Below are 21,325 nucleotides of genomic sequence, written 5' to 3'. Positions count from 1 at the left end.
TCACTAGAGAGGAAATCCAAAAGGCTAACAAACATGAAAAATTGCTCCAGGTCGCTGATTGTCAGAGAAATGCAAATTAAGACAACACTGAGATACCACCTCACCCCTGTGAGAATGGCATACAGAAAAAAGGACAGCAGCAACAAATGCTGGAGAGGCTGTGGGGACAGAGGAACCCTTTGCACTGCTGGTCGGAATGTAAACTGGTCCAACCTCTCTGGAGAGGAGTGTGGAAAACTCTCACAAGGCTAAACATGGACCTTCCATATGACCCAGTAATTCCTCTCCTGGGGATATACCCCAAGGACTCCCTAACACCCAACCAAAGAGATATGTGTACACCTGTGTTCATAGCAGCACAATTCGTAATAGGTAAAACCTGGAAACAACCCAGGTGCCCAACAAAAGATAAGCGGCTGAGAAAGCTGTGGTCTATATACACAGTGGAATACTACACAGCTATTAAGAACAATGAACCCACCTTCTCTGACCCATCATGGATGGAGCTAGAAGAAATTATGTTAAGTGAGCTAAGTCAGAAAGATAAAGACGAGTATGGGATGATCCCACTCATAAACAGAAGTTGAGAAAGAAGAACAGAAAGGGACATTCAAAACAGGAGTTGACTGAATTTAAACCCTGGGTGGAGGGTGAGGGTGAATGTTCAGCTTCATGGGGGGGGGGGGTGTTTATGTGAGAAAGGTGTTTATGTACACTCCTATCAATTTATATAAGTCAGTATTTAATTAATATGAGAGGGGAAAAATTGATTGAATATCTTAAAGTTTTTAAAGTACAGACTGAGTCTTTGATATGTTGACTCTCTTAAAAGCCTAGTCCAGGAAGAACAAAAGCAGCTGGTGACATAGCTATATGAAAACAATGTCAAAGAGCATGAAATATGGTGAGGGTGTGTATGATACAGCAAATCCTAACAAAGGGATTCTTCAGAGTTAACCCAATGTGATTACTGCAATAACTATCCATTGTCTTCTTAAACCCTAAGACAACAGGAATCTCCCGCTTCGTCTATAGAGCCTATGTTTCTCCCAATCCTGGAACTTCTGGGGTGGGGCTCACTTCCCTGCATGCTTCTCTCAAGTCAGGCCAAATGATATTGCATCCGCTGATTCCAATCGAACCAATGCAACAAGTACCATCTCAGCATGCTTCACCTCAGACAGTGTACAGAGACGTCAGGCATTGATTGCCAACCCTTCACCCTCATCACCCGAGTGAGACCTTTCCTTTCATGGTAGTCTCTAATTCCATTCCAGGAGGTTCACTTCCTAACAAAGTCCCAAAACCTAGATATAGGCCAGGTCCCGCTAGATAGAGCATACGTTCACACGTATCCATAAATTAGGGCAAAATATATACCTGAAAGCAAAAATACAAAATAGTCTGTAGTGAGTCAGTATCAAGTTCATAATGAAATAGTGTTCACTTAGACTTAGATACCCTGCTCACCTTCTTCCTATTACAGTTCTCTCACTCACTCCAAAGCAAACCTTAGCAAAGAAAGGACTGCAAAAGCTGAGTAAGGGCAAGAGACTGGCATACTTTAACGATGACTCTTTAGTCACTATTAGGCCACCCCACCCCAGCTGGGGCCCTAATCGGGGAGTCCTGAGTTTCCCAAACAGACTTGATGGGCCTAGACCTCAAATAAATTCCTCTCTCCATTGTTTCTGGTCATCTCTATCAGGAACAACAAAAATAGACCCCTTTGTGGGTCTCATAGGACCTTGCCCTCAACATGGATCAACAATGGTAGAGAATGTTCTATCCTCCGAAGGGAGGATGGACAACATACTCTATGATACACCTGAGGAAGATGGGTCGATACTGGGGCAGCATGGAATGTCCTACTCATGACCACAGAATGTGAGCTCAGATATAGAGGAATGTAGAGGCCACACAGGCTCCTTAGCTAATTATGGGCCTCAGATCACATCAAATTGATGGGTTTACAGTAATATTTATACCCCTTCCCCCTATTAGGGAGCTACTCTCTTGCCTGATTCAGCTTTCTGGTCCTTTTCCTAGTCATGACATTATCTCCCCAGACAATAATTAGGATTCACTTGCATATCAGATTTCAGGCTCAGGCAAAAACAAAACAAAACAACAACAACAACCACTAGTATAGCTACAGGCCCTCTGAAATATAACTAAAACATGTCTCCTAGCTATCTACAAATTGGAGGAACCCCCAACGCTTCACCTGCACTATTCCAGCCTTTAGGTCCATAATTGTCCAACAGTTTGTTTGGCTTTGTATATTAACTTTTTTCAGCCACCAGGATGCTAGCAGGATGCGACCAGACTTCCCTAGACAGACAACCCCACCAATGTGCCTTGGAGCTCTGCTTCCTCAGAGCCCTTCCCCACTAGCAAAAGAGAGAGACAGGATGGGTGTATGGACCGACCCGTCAATGCCCATGTTCAGCGGGGAAGCAATTACAGAAGCCAGACCTCCCACCTTCTGCCTCCCACAGTGACCTTGGGTCCATACTCCCAGAGGGCTAAAGAGTAGGAAAGCCATCAGGGGAGGCGCTGGTATACGGAGGTCTGGTGGTGGGAATTGTACGAAGCTGTACCCCTCTTATCTTATGGTTTTGTCAATGTTGCCATTTTATAAAACATAAAAAAAAAAAAATAACTACAACAATAAAACAAAAGGGAATAAATTAAAAAAAAAGTTTTTTTAAAAAAAAAAAGAGAAAAGGGGGTCGGGTGGTAGCGCAGCGGGTTAAGTGCACATGGCGTGAAGCACAAGGACAGGATCGCAAGGACGAGTATAGATCCTGGTTCGAGCCCCCGGGACTACCACCCTACCTGTAGGGGGTGGCTTCACAGGCGGTGAAGCAGGTCTGCAGGTATCTATCTTTCTCTCCCCCTCTATCTTCCCTTCCTCTCTCCATTTCTCTCTGTCCTATCCAACAATGACGACAGCAATAACAACAACAATAAAAAACAAGGGCAACAAAAGGGAAAAATAAAAAATAAATAATTAAAGAAAGAAGAGACCAGACTCTGAAGCATGAGGACCTGAGCTAAATCCCTAGTATCACACATGCCAGAGTGATATTCTGGTTCTCTTTACTTATTAACTAATAAGAGAGGGAAAGAGGAAGAGACAGAGCACAAGTGCAAGATGACACGGCATCAAAGCTTCCTCCAGTGTGGTGGAGGTCAAGGATCTTACTCACAAATAAGACATTAGACTCGGGAGTTGGGCGGTGGCGCAGCGGGTTAAGTGCAGGTGGCACAAAGCGCAGAGACTGGTGTAAGGATCCCGGTTCGAGCCCCCAGCTCCCCACCTGCAGGGGTCGCTCCACAGGCAGTGAAGCAAGTCTGCAGGTGTCTGTCTTTCTCTCCCCCCCCCGGCTCCCTCTTCTCTCTCCATTTCTCTCTGTCCTATCCAACAACGACATCAATAACAACAATAATTATAACAATAAAAAAATAAAGAATTCTTTAAAAAAAAAAAAAAGACATTAGACTCACCAGTCAAAAAAGTCCCCATTATAAGTGACCATAATGGTAGGTTTGGTTTCCTGGACATGTTCAAACCATCTTTGAATTAAGTGAACCTGAATTCAACAAAGCATATTAGTCAGGATTATTGCTTCTCACTTCGAACTGTTTCCAAACACCTCTTGCAAAGTGTGGGAAACACAACTTCATGTCATCCCTTATTTTCTAGTTTATAATGGATGAGGCCAGCAAGCTGTCATTCTGATTAAATGAATCAAGGTTTGAAAGGATCAAGCTACCTCTACTTCCATTTTCCCCCATACACAAGGCATTTTCCAAGGAAAATCTCCCTACCTCATCAGGTTCATTGAAGACACAAAAGGGTCCTTCATATTCCTGCTTAGGGGTGAATTCAAAATCTTCAATATCTTCTGAAACTATCTCCCTATTGGTGATGAGGTAGCCCTAGAGAGATGAACGAGCATTCAGTAAGAGTTGAGACACAGAGCCAAAGCCTCACTCACTCTGAACACTTGGCCTAGAAATTTACTATAAAGGCCTCTGTGGCAAAAATCAATTTGCCTGAAGTTTTCCAAGAAGAGACATGCTACCTAGCCCAAGTATCTTTTTTTTTTTTTTTTTCCTTCCCCAGAGAGGTGAACCACTGGCTTCTGGTGAGGACAGGGTTTGAACCCGAAGATCTGTCTGCCTCAGAGTCCATGTGCAGGACCACTATACCAGCTCAGCACTCTGCCCTAACCTAAATATCTCAACTGGAGGGTTGGAACACAAAAGCATATCAGAACTACTTGCTGGTCCATTAGAAAATATATATATTTCATGAACTAGAAAAAGGAGGTGTTCCGGAAGGTAGCACAATGGATAAAGCATTAGACTCTGAAGTGTGAGGTCCTGAGTTCAATCCCCAGTAGCATATATACCAGAGTGATGTCTGGTTCTTTCTCTCTCTCCTTCCACTTTCTCACTAATAAATAAAATCTTAAATAAGAAAAAAAGAAAGAAAGAAAGAAAGAAAGAAAGAAAGAAAGAAAGAAAGAAAGAAAAAAAGAAAAAGGAGTAAGAGGCTAGAGTGCTCTGGCATATGAGGTGCTGGGGATCGAACTCAGAACTTCATACTTCTAAGTCCAAAGTTCTACTCCTACAACACCTTCTGGTCCATGAGGGTTCACTTTCTTTTCTTTCTTTCTTTCTTTTTAAATTCTCTTTATTTATTCAGTGGATAGAGATAGCCAGAAATCGAGAAGGAAGGGGGAGAAAGACAGACACCTGCAGCCCTGCTTTACAACTTGTGAAACTTTCCCCCTGCAGGTGGGGACCAGGGGCTTGCAATCCTTGCACACTGTAACCTGCGTTCAAACAGGTGCACCACCACCCAGTCCCCAGGTTCACTTTCTTAGACTCCACTCACTCATTTTCACACACTTCCCAATACTAACAGTAAATCACTGTTGTGACTCAAGAATCAAACATGGTCTCTGTTCCCAAGTTCTGAGCTTACTTCTCAGAAGTTTCTGCTCACCTGACCGTCAATCATGTAGGAAATCATCATAATCTGGTCAGTCTCAGCATCAGGAAACTTAAGGGGCAACTTGGTCGTCTCTATGTCAAATGCCAAAACCACAGGGTCCTGGAAGAACACTAAGTTAGTCACAAATTAAGTCAGACTCTGGAGTCTCCAGGCAGTCTCAGCAATCTCACCGCCAAATTGCTACAGATGAGTGTCGTATGCTTTACATTGGTTTGTTCTAGCCCTCCCCCGCCAAGAGAATTGGATGAGTCCTGTTAATTTCGCGGGCCTGCTTGGCCCCGCCCCAAGGAACCCCGGGAGAGGATTCCTGAGTTCGAGAGTGACAGAGTTCCTGAGTTCCTGAGTTCGAGAGTTTCAGGGTTTCAGAGTAAGAGAGTGCCAGAGAGACAGAGTTCCTGGGTTCCTGAGTTCCAGAGTAAGAGACGGTTCCTGAGTTGGAGAGTAAGAGAGAGAGTGCTTGCGCAGCCGCAAAGAGACAGCAGAGTTCTGTTTGGTGATTAGTTTGTCTTGGTTTATGAATCGTTGTTCCTGAATAAAGAAATACAGCTTCCCTGCCCAGCCGTTGTCTCCGCGTCTCTGTTACCCGCCCGTGAAGCAAGCCAGCCCGGCCAGAGCCTTCCGAAATTTTAACAACAGATGAGAATCAAACAATCACTGGGGATAGTTTTTATTAGGATAGGTATCTTGTGTTGACTGACCTACATCTTAGTGCCATTTCAACACTATGAAAAAAGGCAAGACCTGTTCTTAGAAAAACCCTAGAATTATAGAATGAAGTCTGTCTCAAATCTTTCTAAAATGCATTTATTACTTCAGCCTTTATGACAAGTCTGGCAAGAAACCGGCATACAGGCAACATCTTCACACTGGAAATGAGAAATGGAGTACAAAGATGCCCCAAGTGGGGGTAGACAGTGTAATGGTTATGCAGAGACTCATGCCTGAGGCTCCAAAGTTCCAGGTTCAATACCCTGCACCACTGTAAGTCAGAGTTGATCAGCACTGTGGTTTTAAAAAAAAAAAAAAGAAAGATCTTCCCCAAGTGCCGCAGTGGATAAAGCATTGGACTCTCAAACTTAAAGTCCTCAGTTCAATCCCCAGCAGCACATGTACCAGAGTGATGTCTGGTTCTCATTCTCTCTCCTTCTATCCTCATTAGTAAATAAAATTAAAGAAAAAAAAAATTTCCTAAGATCAGAAAGCTAAGTTCTTTAGCCAAGTCTTTCCAGATACAGATCTATTTTTCACCACATCACTTTGCTGCCAACCACCCAAAATGAAACTCAAGCTTTCCTCAAACATTCAGATCTAGCCTAATTCAATAATTGATGATACACAGGTATAATGTAAAATGATGCTGTTTTGTGTTAGACTCAGTCTATTGATATTAATTAATGGCAGAAATGCCTAGAACAGAGGGCTGAGAGGTGGCTCAGTAGATAAAGGTTGGTCCCACAAGCATGAAGTTATGAGGTCCCTCTGATTCTCTCTCATTAGTAAAAAAAATACATTACATTAAAAAAAAATCCCACCTGCAGGGGGGTTGCTTCACAAGCGGTAAAGCAGGTCTGCAGGTGTCTTTCTCTCCTTCTCTGTCTTCACCTCCTCTCTCGATTTCTCTCTGTCCTATCTAACAACTACAACAACATAACAATAGCAACAACAAGAACAATAAAATGGGAAAAATGGCCTCCAGGAGCAGTGAATTCATAGTGCAGGCACCGAGCCCCATCGATAACCTGGAAGAAAAAAAAGAGAGAGAGAGAGAGAGGAAGAGATCAATAGCATAATAGTTATGCAAAGAGACTGATGCCTGAGGCTCTAATTCTTCTTCTAGCGTTCGCCCTTCTTCCGTAGCCAGTCAACAGCATCAGGTTGAGCCAATGTACCAAGTTCAGTCCTCTGAACCACCATAAGCCAGAGCTGATCAGTATTATGGTAAAAAAAAAAAAAGACGAAAAAAATTTTAAAGACTAACTAAAATCTCTTAACAGTACTTTCTTAGAGCTCACCACAAATAAGTGGACATCTATGATGGACAAAGAAAAATCCAAGCACTTACAGGTCGTTCAACAAGGTCATCTCGGCGGATAACTTCCACAGGAATGGCACTTCCTCGATATTTGACATTGTACCAATGAGCCTGCCAGACATGGGCTGTCATAACTAAAGAGCTCTCCATCTACATGGGAAATCCTCTTCTCTAAGTATTTATTCCCTACCACACCTCCTGCTACTAGGACCTCACCACATGAATCTTCAGATCAATGGAGAGGCGGATGTGGTAAGGCACATCATACTCTCGCATGTCCACAATATTGTCCAGCTGGTCAGTAATCTTCTTAGAGGCTTCTTCTTCATCAATAACCACACCACCCCCTTGCAGAACACTACAAAACAGGAAAAAGTTTATTCAACTGCACTCCACCATGAGCCTCAAGGAGGTATAAAACAGAGTCCACACAGAGTAAACAAAAAGGGAAATATATGTGACTAATGTAACCTAGACAGGATCTTTTTAACCAGAACACTGTCCAGCTCTGGCTTATGGTGGTGCTGGGGACTGAACCTGGGCTTTCCAGAGCAGGATTTTTTTATTACTGGATTTAATAATGATTGATCAGATTGTGGGATAAGAGGCACAATTCTTACCACCTGAGTTCCATGTCCCCTCCCCTCCGCTGGAAATTCCCCTATTCTGTATCCCTTTGGGAGCATGGATAAAGAGCTCTGTAGCATCATCAATCCTTATGGGGAGCAGGTGGAAGGTCTGGCTTCTATAATTGCTGGATAGGAATTTTTTTTTGTCTCCAGAGTTATTGGGGCTCAGTTATCATTGGGGCTCAGTGCCTGCACTATGAACCCACCGCTGCTGGAGGTCATTTTCCCCATTTTATTGCCCTTGTTGTAGTTATTGTTGTCAAACTATTGCTGTTGTTAGATAGGACAAAGAGATTGAGAGAAATGGGGAAGAGAGGAGAGAAAGATAAGACACCTGCAGACCTGCTTCACCACTTGTAAGGCAACCCCCTTGCAGGTGGGGAGCTGGGGGCTTGAACCAGGATCCTTATGCCAGCCCTTGAGCTTTGCGCCATGTGCGCTTATCCCACTGTGCTACCGCCCAGCCTCCTGGACAGGACTTTCATTTTGTTTTTTTATTTTTATTTTTAAACAGAGCACTGTTCAGCTCTGGCTTATGGTGGTACGGGGGATTGAACCTAGGACTTTGGAGCCTCAGGCATGAGAGTCTGTTTGCATAACCATTATGCTATCTACCCTCTGCCCTGGACAGGACTTTCTTAAGGAATAATCTTAGAAGGCCGGGCAGTGGTACAACTGGCTAAGTGCACATATTTGCAATGCACAAGGACCCTGGTTTAAGCCCCCAAGCTCCACTTTTGCAGGGGGGGGGGGTGCTTTACGAGTGGTGAAGCAGTGTTACAGATGTCTCTGTCTCTCTCTCCTTTATTTCCTGTACCCCTTTTGATTTGTCTCTATCCAATAAGTAAATAAAAATATTAGTAAGTTAAAGTAAATAAATAAATCTCTTAACTGCTTCTTAGCACTGCTAATGCCTACAGGTTTGATGCATAGTATTTTGTGTCCTAGCTATAAAGCTGCTCTGTAAAGGACGCAAGGTGCTTTGGAAAATATGTACTATGTAAATCTAAGCATAATTGGAATCAGAAGTCTATCAATTACCATGAGCCATAAAAACAAACTGTGCGAGATCGGGAGATAGTGCAGGTTAAGCGCATGTGGTACAAAGTGTAAGGACCCGCCTAAGGATCCTGGTTCGAGCCCCCAACTCCCCACCTGCAGGGGAGTCACTTCACAAGCGGTGAAGCAGGTCTGCAGGTGTCTGTCTTTCTCTCCTCCCTCTGTCTTCCCCTCCTCTCTCCATTTCTCTGTCCTATCCAACAATGACAATATCAATAACAACAATAAAAACAGCAAGGGGAACAAATGGAAAAATAAATAAAAATATTAAAAAAAACCCTGTGCTGTAGAAAAATTATTATGAATCGTATATATTGGGGGGGGGGGGACTTTCCCTAGGGGAATACTTATTTAAAAAAAAGTTCCCATACTGGTTGAAGCCAATTGTTGACCTTTTCTATCTCCTACCTACCCTGACAACTTAGATAAAGGGGGTAATAGTCCTTATAGATGACTGGCTGCTCTGCTTATGAATGAAGCATACCTGGAAAGCAGAGCTGTGTAAGAGTCACTAGCATGGCCTTGTTCTCGGTTCTTCTTCACAGAAGGAGAGATTTCCTTCCTCACTCTGACCAGGTCTTCCACAGTGTTGAAGGACAGCTTAATGTAATTCCGCTTCAGACCCACCAAGTGATTTGGCTACAGAGTGAAAAGATCACGATCAGGAGTTCAAGTGAGAAAAAACTTTATTGAGAAGAGAAAATAAGAGGAGCACAACTCAAAGACAAATGCATGAACTGAAGAGTTGGCAAATTCAAAGAACCCTGAGAACCCTGTCCAGTCCTTTATATGGCACCAGCTATACCACTAGCATTCTCAGAAGAGGACATGTGGACAATCCTCTTTTACAGTCAAAGCCCCAGCATCTGGATCACCCCATACCCACAGGTGTTGAGCTTGACTTCTTTCTGTCTCAACCCATGGACAGAATGGACCAGCCTCATCTACTCTGTAAGGTTCAAAAGTTACTTACCAAATCCAGGTCTTCTTTGGGAACTGTTTCTACTTTAGCAATTTTACCCTGAAACTTCCTAGACAGAAAAGATGAAACTTCTCGTTCACAACCCTATATCAGGTTAGAATGAAAAAAAAAAGAACAAAAAACTCCATTAGTAAAAATCTATTTTTCCAGGCAGAGGGTAGGTAGCATAATGGTTATGTAAACAGACACTCATGCCTGAGGCTCCAAAGTCCCAGGTTCAATCCCCCGTACCACCATAAGCCAGAGATGAACAGTGCTCTGGTTAAAAAAAAAAAAAAAAAAAAAAGCTCCTCTCCAGATCAACTAGGAATACCAAAGGAGACCACCCGGGACCGAAACAAGACAGGACTAGGATGACCACAGGAACCCAGTAAATCACCGGTGAGTACAAACACATGTGGCTGGTGACAGAGAGGAGAGAGGGGGCCAAGGAGAGATTAAGTGACTGCTAACAGTTCAGCAGTTTATCAGTTGAGACACCACCTCCAGTCTGCTCCACCAACAAGGGGACAGCTGAAGGGAAGAGAGGACTCCCCAGAGACTCACTAAGTGCAACTCTGAGTCTCCATTGCTACTACCCTCAGAATCTGGAGCAGCAACAGGGAGGGACACCAGGGGACAGAGATCTAACCGGGAAACTCAAGAGAAGACCTATACCTGGTGGCATAGCTGAGGGGCTGTGAAAGTCTCTTTGCATAACCACTGGATTATCTCTGCCACACCCTGCTTTACCTCTTGGTCAGGAGTCAGTGATTAAGCTAAGAAGCCTATTGATAGTTTAAAAGCCCTCAGGCTCCCATAGCCTACAGGGAAGAAAAAAAAAAAAGAGGCTTTTACACCACTGAGCTCCAACTCAGGGATTGAAAAAACTGTTAACTTCCACCACTGTAAACCCTTTAATTAATTTACTTAGACACAAGTCAATCCAGGCAATAGTGATCAATAATTTGAAAAGTACTGATAAAGGGAACTCATAATATAATATATAAAATGGTTAAAACAACAAGAAAAAATATTGGAGACTTGAACCAGGACAAGAGTCCAGCTAAAAGTCCTCCAGAGGGTGAAGCACAAAATAACGAGTTCAAGATACAAACATTAGCTAAGGAAATAATAACAGGAGTGAGTAAAGAATTTGAAAAAAATTGTAATCAGAAATGCAGGAACAACAAATGAGAATATGGAAGAAAATTCTAATTATCTCATGGTTATTAGAGAGCTGAAAGCTGAAATCGCTGAGCTAAGAATGCAACTAGCTGAACAAGCTAAAACAGTATCAGAGCAGGGCAACAAAATAGATGAACTCCAGAAAACAGTAGAGGGCAGAGAGAATAGAATCTATGAGGCTGAAGACAGAATTAGCAAGATTGAGGATGAATTAGAGACAACTAAAAAAGAAGTAAGAGATCTGAAAAAGAGATTAAGAGATGCTGAAAACAACAACAGAGTCCTATGGCATGACTTCAAAAGAAACAATATACGCATTATTGGCTTACCAGAGGAAGAAAGGAGAGGAAGAAAGCATTCTCCAGGCCATAATAGCTGAAAATTTCTCTAGTCTAGACAACATAAAGACATAAAGATTCAAGAAGCCCAGAGGGTCCCAAACAGAATTAACCCAGACCTAAAGACACCAAGACATGTCATACTTAGAATGGAAAGGAATAAGGATAAAGAAAGGATCCTCAAGGCTGCAAGAGAAAAACAAAGAGTCACCTACAAAGGAAAACCTAAGATTAGCAGCAGACTTCTCCATACAACCACTACAGGCCAGAAGAGAATGGCAAGATATCTATCGAGTGCTCAATGAGAAAGGCTTTCAGCCAAGAATACTATATCCTGCTAGACTGTCATTCAGACTAGATGGAGGCATCAAAACCTTCTCAGACAAGCAACAGTTGAAGGAAGCAACCATCACCAAGTCTGCCCTGAAAGAAGTTCTGAAAGGTCTCCTATAAACAACCAGACCACCACAAATAGGACATATATCAAAACACTCTAAAACTCTACAAGAATGGCGTTAAAATATCTTCAATCTTTGATATCAATAAATGTCAATGGCCTGAATTCACCTATTAAAAGACACAGAGTAGGAAGATGGATGAGAAAACACAACCCAACAATATGTTGTCTACAGGAAACTCACCTAACTCAACAAGACAAACACAAACTTAAAGTGAAAGGATGGAAAACTATCATACAAGCCAATGGCACACAAAAAAGGGCAGGAACAGCTATTCTCATATCTGACATGACAGAGTTTAAAATAGATAAGATTAAAAAAGATAGGAATGGACACTACTTAATGCTCAGAGGATCAGTCAATCAAGAGGACTTAACAATTATTAACATCTATGCACCCAATGAGAAGCCATCTAAATACATCAAACTTCTACTGAAAGAGCTACAGCAATATATTAACAGCAACACAATCATAGTAGGGGACTTCAACCCCCCACTCTCTCAACTCAACAGATCATCCAGGCAGAAAATCAATAAAGACATAAGGGAGCTAAATGAAGAGATAGATAAACTAGAACTATTGGACATTTTCAGAGTCATTCATCCCAAGAAACTGGAATACACATTTTACTCAAATCCACATGGGTCATTCTCAAGGACAGACCATATGTTAGGCCACAAAGACAGCATCAGCCAATTCAAGAGCACTGAAATCATCCCAAGCATCTTCTCAGACCATAGTGGAATTAAACTAACACTTAACAATCAACAAAAGATTAGTAACAGTCCCAAAATGTGGAAGCTCAACAGTACACTTCTTAACAACTTCTGGGTCAAAGAGGAAATCAAGGAAGAAATCAAAATGTTTCGAGAGTTCAATGAAAATGAAGACACAAGCTATCAAAATATTTGGGACACAGCTAAAGCAGTCCTAAGAGGGAAGTCCATAGCTATACAAGCACACATTAGGAAACAAGAAAAAGCACAAATAAACAGCCTGATTGCACATCTTAAAGACCTAGAAGAAGAAGAACAAAGGAATCCTAAAGCAACCAGAAGGACAGAAATCACTAAAGTTAGGGCAGAAATAAATAACATTGAGAATAGGAAAACCATACAAAAGATCAATGAAAGTAAATGTTGGTTCTTCGAAAGAATAAACAAAATCAACAAACCTTTAGCCAGACAACAAGACAACAAATAACCCCATCCAAAAATGGGGAGAGGACATCCACAGAATATTCACCACAGAAGAGATCCAAAAGGCTGAGAAACACATGAAAAAATGCCCCAAGTCTCTGATTGTCAGAGAAATGCAAATCAAGACAACAATGAGATATCACTTCACTCCTGTGAGAATGTCATACATCAGAAAAGGTAACAGCAGCAAATGCTGGAGAGGGTGTGGGGTCAAAGGAACCCTCCTGCACTGCTGGTGGGAATGTCAATTGGTCCAACCTCTGTGGAGAACAGTCTGGAGAACTCTCAGAAGGCTAGAAATGGACCTACCCTATGACCCTGCAACTCCTCTCCTAGGGATATATCCTAAGGAACCCAACACACCCATCCAAAAAGATCTGTGTACACATATGTTCTTGGCAGCACAATTCATAATAGCCAAAACCTGGAAGCAACCCAGGTGTCCAACAACAGATGAGTGGCTGAGCAAGTTGTGGTATATATACACAATGGAATACTACTCAGCTGTAAAAAATGGTGACTTCACCGTTTTCAGCCGATCCTTGATGGACCTTGAAAAAATCATGCTGAGTGATATAAGTCAGAAACAGAAGGATGAATATGGGATGATCTCACTCTCAGGCAGAAGTTGAAAAACAAGATCAGAAAAGAAAACACAAGTAGAACCTGAAATGGAATTGGCGTATTGCACCAAAGTAAAAGACTCTGGGGTGGGTGGGTGGGTGAATACAGGTCCATGAAAGATGATAAATGACATAGTGGGGGTTGTATTGTTAAATGGGAATCTGGGGAATGTTATGCATGTACAAACTATTATATTTACTGTTGAATGTAAAACATTAATTCCCCAATAAATAAATTATAATAAATAAATAAATAAAAATCAAATCTATTTTTCCTCATTATTGTTTATCCAGAGGCTTATTTCTTTTTATTTTTACCAGAACACTGCTCAGCTCTGGCTTATGGTAGTGCAGGGGACCGAACATGAAACTTTGGAGTCTCAGGAATGAAAGTTATTTTGCGTAACCATTGTGTTATCTCCTCTGCCTAGCCTCATTTCTTTTTTTTTATTTTTTATTTTCTGTTTGTTGCCCTTGTTTTTATCATGTTGTGGTTATTATTATTGTCACTGCTGTCATTATTGTTGGATAGGATAGAGAGAAATGGAGAGAGGAGGGGAAGACAGAGGGGGACAGAAAGACATCTGCAGGCCTGCTTCACTGTTTGTGAAGCGACCCCCCTACAGATGGGGAACCGCGGGCTTGAACCGGGATACTTACGCTGGTCCTTGAGTTTCACACCATGTGCACTTACAGCCCGACCTCCCAGCCTCATTTCTATAATATTCTTTTATTTAAAAAAAAAATTATCTACTCCATTTCGTTTCCCTTGTTGTTTTATTGTTGTAGTTATTGTCGTTGTCATTGATTTCGTCGTTGTTAGATAGAAATCTAACATTATTGTTGGATAGGATAGAGAGAAATGGAGAGAGGAGGGTAAGACAGAGGGGGGAAAGATAGAGACACCTGCAGACCTGCTTCACCACTTGTGAAGCGACTCCCCTATAGGTGGGGAGCCCAGGGCTTGAATCGGGATCTTTACGCCGGTCCTTGTGCTTTGTGCCACCTGCACTTAGCCCACTGCGCTACCGCCAACTCCCTATTTGTATAATATTCCTGAAGTCCCTCCACAGAAGAGAGCACAGGTCATGATTATATTAGCCACACTTACCTTTTTGGTTGCGATGTAGAAATACGGCTTATAGGGCAAAGCCACCTGAAAGAGTCATAAACACATTTAGGGACAAAGAAAAGAAAAAAGTAAAGACAGGTTGTTTGTTGTTACACCTATATGAAGACCTTAGGTACACCACATTCCTTATCTCAACATCCCTTGAGATAGCACAATAAGAAATTAGGACCTGCATATGTTACAGGGACAAGAGTCTAAAAAACTTAACAAACCCCCCCCACACACCTCAATAAAGAAGAAATAAATAAAGACTCAACCCAGCTGTCTTTCAGTCTAAGTTAGCTTCTCTTAGGATATTGTAAGTGGTGACTAACATGACACCTATGGCCATGTATTCACAAAAGATTCTGGGTTGTACACAACAGAATGTCTCTCAATTCCTTTTCTCACAATCAAAGCTAGGTAAACAGTCATCATTTTGGACTCAGGTGTGCCATATCACTGAGTATTTATTTACCTTCCTAGAGTTCAGGAGCTTACCTTAAATCTGCTTCCATCTTCTTGAATGAAGTAGTAATCCACTGCACTAACTAAACGTTTATCTTCATCTAAAATCTCAGTCTATAAGAGAGCAAGTCAACATGGGTACAATGTTATTCGACAAAATACAAGAGCTCCCTGAGTGGGAGAGGGAGAGAGAAAAAACCCAGATACTTACAGGGTGCATGTTGATCAACCAGCCTGTTTTCTCACCAGGTTCCTTGAGCCTATCAAAACCAAACCGGGAATCCATCTTATCAGTCCACTGACTGCGCTCCAAACGCTTGAGTGCTGAGATGGAAGAAGGACCATCATCCCTGAAAAGAAGCAAATTGTCTTCAGTGACCATGCCAGTCACTCCTGCAAACCCTCAGTCACTCAGTATAAACATGTCAGAGGTGACACAGACACATCCCTCAAAAACCCTGCTTTTGGAAAAATAGCCCATTAAAAAAAGTTAAGGGTCAAGTGTTGGTACACCTTGTTGAGCCCATACATTACCATATACAAGGACCTGGGTTTAAGACCCCAGCCCTCACCTGCAGGGCAAGGAGCTTCACTAGTGGTGAAGCAGTGCTACAGGTGTCTCTTTCTCCTCTATCTCTCATTTCCACTCAATTTATCTCTGTTCTATCAAATAAAAAAATAAGTACATAGGGGGCTGGGCACAGCAAGTTAAGTAAACTTGGTTTGAAGTACAAGGACCGGTGTGAGGATCCCAGTTCAAGCCCCCGGCTCCCCACCTGCGCGGGGGGGGGGGGGGTCACTTCACAGGCAGTGAAGCAGGTGCAGGTGTCTATCTTCCTCCCCCCCTCTGTCTTCCCCTCCTCTCTCCATTTCTCTCTGTCCTATCCAACAACAGCATGGCAACAATAACAGTAACAACAAGGGCAACAAAAGGGAAGAAATAGCCTCTAGGAGCAGTGGATTTCTAGTGCAGGCACTGAACCCCAGCGATAACCCTAAAGGCAAAAAAATAAAATAAGTCTGTGACACACCCATTGCATGGAATAATATTCAGCAATAAAAGGAACAAACTTGGGAGTTGGGCAGTAGGGCAGTGGGTTAAGTGAAGGTGGTGCAAAACGCAAAGACGGGCATAAGGATCCTGGTTCAAGGCCCCCGGCTCCCACCTGCAGAGGGATCGCTTCACAGGCGATGAAACAGGTCTGCAGGTGTCTGTCTTTCTCTCCCCGTCTTCCCCTCCTCTCTCCATTTCTCTCTGTCCTATCCAACAACAACGACATCAATGACAACAACAATAATAACCACAACAACAATTAAAAAAGGGCAACAAAAGGGAAAATAAATAAATATTTTTTAAAAAATGGAGGTGTCTATGAGACTTCTTAGGAAAAACTATCTTCCCCTGCAGATAAAGATGCTAAGCCCAATGACCTGGTGGTGGTGCACCTGGTTAAGAGCTCACATTGCAGTGCTCAAGGACCCAGGTTCAAGCCCCTGGGGGAAAGCTTCACAAGTGGTGAAGCAAGGCTGCAGGTGTTTCTTTCTCCATCTCTACCACAATCTCTCAATTTCTGCCTCTATCCAATAGCAAACACACACACACCACACACTCACGCGCGCGCACACACACACACTCACACACATACTCACACATACTCACACGCACTCACGCGTGCACACACTCACACGCACACACACTCACACACACAGTTACACACACACACACACACACACACTCACACACTCGCACTCACACGCACTCACGCGCGCACACACTCACACACTCTCACACACTCACACTCTCACACACACACACACTCTCACACACTCACACACACACTCTCTCACACACTCACACTCTCACACACACACACTCTCACACACTCACACACACACTCTCTCACACACTCACACACTCACACACACACTCTCTCACACACTCACACACACTCACACACACTCTCACACTCACACACACACACTCTCACACACACTCTCTCACACACTCACACACACTCACACACACTCTCACACACACACACTCACACACACACTCTCTCACACACTCACACACACTCACACACTCACACACACACTCTCACACACTCACACACACTCACACACACTCACACACACTCTCACACTCACACACACACACACTCTCACACACACACACTCACACACACACTCTCTCACACACACTCTCTCACACACTCACACACACTCACACACTCTCACACACTCACACACACACTCTCTCACACACTCACACACACCCCGCTAAGCTCAGCCATCTTCTGGGACCCGACTCCCGCAGGGCGGCGCTATCCCCGGGTCCTCCGCCAGTCTCCACGCCAGGGCCTCGCCCCGCCGCCCATCAGGCTCTCCCCCAGCGGACCCTCACACAGCCTCCCCTCGGGTCGCCCCACCTACCTCCCCAGGCTCCTCCCGACCCACCGCCCCTCAGGGTCCCTCCCCTGTCCCCAGGTTCCTCCCCCTCGGCGCCCCCCTTCCCCGACGCCCCCCTGCCTCCCCCTCAGGGCGCCCTCAGAAGCCGCGCGCCGACTCCCCCTCTGAGAAGCCCCCGCCGTGGACCCCCAGGGCACTCGCCGGAGTCCCCGCGCCGCAGCAAGGAGGAAGGAGGTCCTCCTGCCCGTGCTCACCGGTTGGGGTCGCCGTCAGGGCCCGCTTCTGGGTGCCTCCTCCCGGTGTTCCTCAAAACCATCGCGCCCCGTCCCTGCCTCGGGAGGAATTTGGCGCGTTCTCACATCTCGCGAGAATCAGGAGCAACCGGCCTGTTAGAGACCGCCCCCAACCCCGCGATTCCGGACACCTCACCTTAAGACCCGCCCAATCGGAGCCCGCCCTGTCCGAATCCTCGCCCAATCCAGGGCCCGGTCTTCCCGCTCGGAGCCCGCCCCCCCCAGCCCCCCCCCCCCGCCCCCCGCCCCCCGCCCAACCAGGACCCGCTCCGTCCCAATCCCCGCCCACGCCGGGATACCGCCCAGTCAGGAGTCTGCTCCGCCTTCTTCCCGCCCACTCTGGGACGCCCCGCCCAATAGGAGTCCGCCCCTACCCTCACCCAGCCAGGAGTCGGCTCCATCCCTTCTTCTTCTAGCGTCTGCCCTTCTTCCGTAGCCAGTCCTCAGCGTCAGGTTGAGCCTGATGTCAAGTTTCGAGACCTCCTTTGAATCTGGAGAGGTGGCAGTCGTTGACCATGTGGGTCATAGTCTGTCTGGAGCCGCAGGGGCAGTTCGGGTCATCTCTGGCTCCCCAGCGATGGAACACAGCGGTGCACCGGCCATGGCCTGTTCGATAGCGATGGAGGAGGGCCCAATCATAACGTGCCAGGTCAAAGCCGGGTGGACGCTCGCAGGGGTCTGTGATGAGGTGTTTGTTCTTTACCTCAGCTGACTGCCAGCTCTGTTTCCAAGAGTCTGGAACAGAGAAGTTCAGTGTAGGCGTAGGGGACCAGATTGGGTGACGAGACGTCAAGCGTTGGACAGGGTGGGCGAAGATATCCGCGTATATTGGCAGGTCCGGTCGAGCGTAGACATGGGAAATGAACTTAGATGATGCCGCATCCCGACGGATATCTGGCGGGGCGATGTGGCTGAGAACTGGCAGCCATGGAACCGGGGTGGAACGGATGGTTCCAGAAATGATCCTCATGGAGGAATATAATTTGGAGTCGACCAAGTGGACATGGGGGCTACGGAACCATCCTGGGGCACAGTATTCTGCAGTGGAATAGCATAATGCCAGAGATGATGATCGTAGTGTGGAAGCGCTCGCGCCCCATGAGGAGCTGGCCAGTCTTGCAATGATGTTATTCCTCGCGCCCATCTTTGCTGCAGTTTTTTTTTTTTTAATTTTTTTTAAATTTATTTTATTTATTTATTCCCTTTTATTGCCCTTGTTGTTTTATTGTTGTAGTTATTATTGTTGTTGTTGGATAGGACAGAGAGAAATGGAGAGAGGGAGGGGAAGACAGAGAGGAGGAGAGAAAGATAGACACCTGCAGACCTGCTTCACCGCCTGTGAAGCGACTCCCCTGCAGGTGGGGAGCCGGGGTTCGAACCGGGATCCTTATGCCGGTCCTTGTGCTTTGCGCCACCTGCGCTTAACCCGCTGCGCTACAGCCCGACTCCCGCTTTGCTGCAGTTTTTATGAGATGTTCGTGAAATGACAGAGTGCGATCGAGAGTAACGCCAAGATAGACTGGCTGGGCTTCGTGCCGGATTCTCGTATCGCCAAGCTGCACATTAAGCTCACGCGAGGCCGAGGCATGGTGTAGATGGAAATCAGATGATACCGTTTTTGCAGTGCTAGGGATTAGTCGCCATTTTTTACAGTACTCAGATATCAGAGACATGTCTTTCGTGAGTGTTTCCTCGAGGATGTCGAACTTGGATGCCTGAGTTGCACAGCAGATGTCATCGGCGTAGATGAACTTCCTTGAAGAAGTTTCTGGGAGGTCATTGATGTAAATATTAAATAGCGTAGGAGCCAGAACACAGCCCTGGGGGAGGCCACTTGAGACAAGTCTCCATCTGCTAGACTTGTCACCCAGATGCACCCGGAATCTTCTGTTTTGGAGAAGAAACGATATAGTGTTGGCCACCCATGGAGGCAGGCATCTTGAGATCTTGACTAGGAGACCACGGTGCCAGACCGTGTCATAGGCTGCTGTGAGATCGACAAAGACAGCAGCCGTCTTTAAATTCTTCTGGAGTCCACTTTCAATGTAAGTTGAGAGGGCCAGGGCTTGTTCGCAGGTAGATCTTCCTGGGCGGAAACCAGCTTGGGCGGGTGATAGGAATTTCTCTGTAAGAGGAGAAATACGTGACAGAAGCAGCCTCTCAAGGAGTTTGTAACACACGGAGAGGAGAGAAATTGGTGTATAGCTGGCGGCCAGTGTTGGGTCTTTCTTTGGTTTCAAAACCGCTATAATCTTCGCACGACGCCAAACTTTGGGCATAGACTCAGATTCCAAGATGTGGGACAGGAATGAAGCGAGCCACTTCTTTGCCGCGGGACCCAGGTTAAGAATGAGTTCTGGGGTGATGTTATCATAGCCAGCAGCCGTTCCCGGTTTAACCCTCTTCAAAGCGTCTTCCAGTTCAGACAGTGTAAAGGGAGAGAGTTTTGGAGATGGACAAGATAACCGGAAGTGGGATGACCACTCATGGGAAATTTCTCTTTTCCAGACTGGGTCGATCTTAGCACGTCCAACTTGAGTTAGGTGACTGGCCACTGAGTTTGGGGATACGGGAGGATGGGAGACGGGAGGGGGTTGGCTACCGGCACCCAGACTGTGAAGAAGCTTCCATCCCAATCCCTGCTCACTCAAAGCACTCTGCCCCCGCATCCCCCCGGACTCGGGACACCCCGCCCAATAGGAGTCCGCCCCTACCCTCACCCAACCAGGAGTCGGCTCCATCCCTATCCCCGCCCACTCGGACCGCGCCCCGCCCCCCATCCCGCCCACTCTGGGACGCCCCGCCCAATAGGAGTCCGCCCCTACCCTCACCCAACCAGGAGTCGGCTCCATCCCTATCCCCGCCCACTCGGACCGCGCCCCGCCCCCCCATCCCGCCCACTCTGGGACGCCCCGCCCAATAGGAGTCCGCCCCTACCCTCACCCAACCAGGAGTCGGCTCCATCCCTATCCCCGCCCACTCGGACCGCGCCCCGCCCCCCCATCCCGCCCACTCTGGGACGCCCCGCCCAATAGGAGTCCGCCCCTACCCTCACCCAACCAGGAGTCGGCTCCATCCCTATCCCCGCCCACTCGGACCGCGCCCCGCCCCCCCATCCCGCCCACTCTGGGACGCCCCGCCCAATAGGAGTCCGCCCCTACCCTCACCCAACCAGGAGTCGGCTCCATCCCTATCCCCGCCCACTCGGACCGCGCCCCGCCCCCCCATCCCGCCCACTCTGGGACGCCCCGCCCAATAGGAGTCCGCCCCTACCCTCACCCAACCAGGAGTCGGCTCCATCCCTATCCCCGCCCACTCGGACCGCGCCCCGCCCCCCCCATCCCGCCCACTCTGGGACGCCCCGCCCAATAGGAGTCCGCCCCTACCCTCACCCAACCAGGAGTCGGCTCCATCCCAATCCCCGCCCACTCGGACCGCGCCCCGCCCCCCCCATCCCGCCCACTCTGGGACGCCCCGCCCAATAGGAGTCCGCCCCTACCCTCACCCAACCAGGAGTCGGCTCCA

General features: G+C 46.1%; 1 protein-coding gene across 1 annotated transcript in view; it reads right to left on the bottom strand.

Moving 5' to 3' along the window:
- The window catches only part of POLE (DNA polymerase epsilon, catalytic subunit), a 65,499-nt gene extending 47,669 nt beyond the window's left edge, over positions 1–17,830 (bottom strand). The window contains exons 1-11 of the mRNA XM_060192698.1: positions 17,762–17,830; positions 15,310–15,448; positions 15,132–15,212; positions 14,631–14,675; positions 9,726–9,818; positions 9,237–9,391; positions 7,281–7,422; positions 7,095–7,175; positions 5,024–5,131; positions 3,838–3,948; positions 3,514–3,599 (exon numbers count right to left, since the gene is read on the bottom strand). Of these exons, the coding sequence (XP_060048681.1) occupies positions 3,514–3,599; positions 3,838–3,948; positions 5,024–5,131; positions 7,095–7,175; positions 7,281–7,422; positions 9,237–9,391; positions 9,726–9,818; positions 14,631–14,675; positions 15,132–15,212; positions 15,310–15,448; positions 17,762–17,823 (1,103 nt within the window). The 5' untranslated portion in view covers positions 17,824–17,830. The remainder of the gene's footprint in view (positions 1–3,513; positions 3,600–3,837; positions 3,949–5,023; positions 5,132–7,094; positions 7,176–7,280; positions 7,423–9,236; positions 9,392–9,725; positions 9,819–14,630; positions 14,676–15,131; positions 15,213–15,309; positions 15,449–17,761) is intronic.
- Between the last annotated feature and the right edge of the window lie 3,495 nt (positions 17,831–21,325).

Source organism: Erinaceus europaeus, chromosome 6 (genome assembly GCF_950295315.1).
Source record: "Erinaceus europaeus chromosome 6, mEriEur2.1, whole genome shotgun sequence".
Lineage (NCBI taxonomy): Eukaryota > Metazoa > Chordata > Mammalia > Eulipotyphla > Erinaceidae > Erinaceus > Erinaceus europaeus.
Note: the sequence above shows the minus strand (reverse complement) of the source record. Positions and strands in the feature narration are given on the sequence as shown.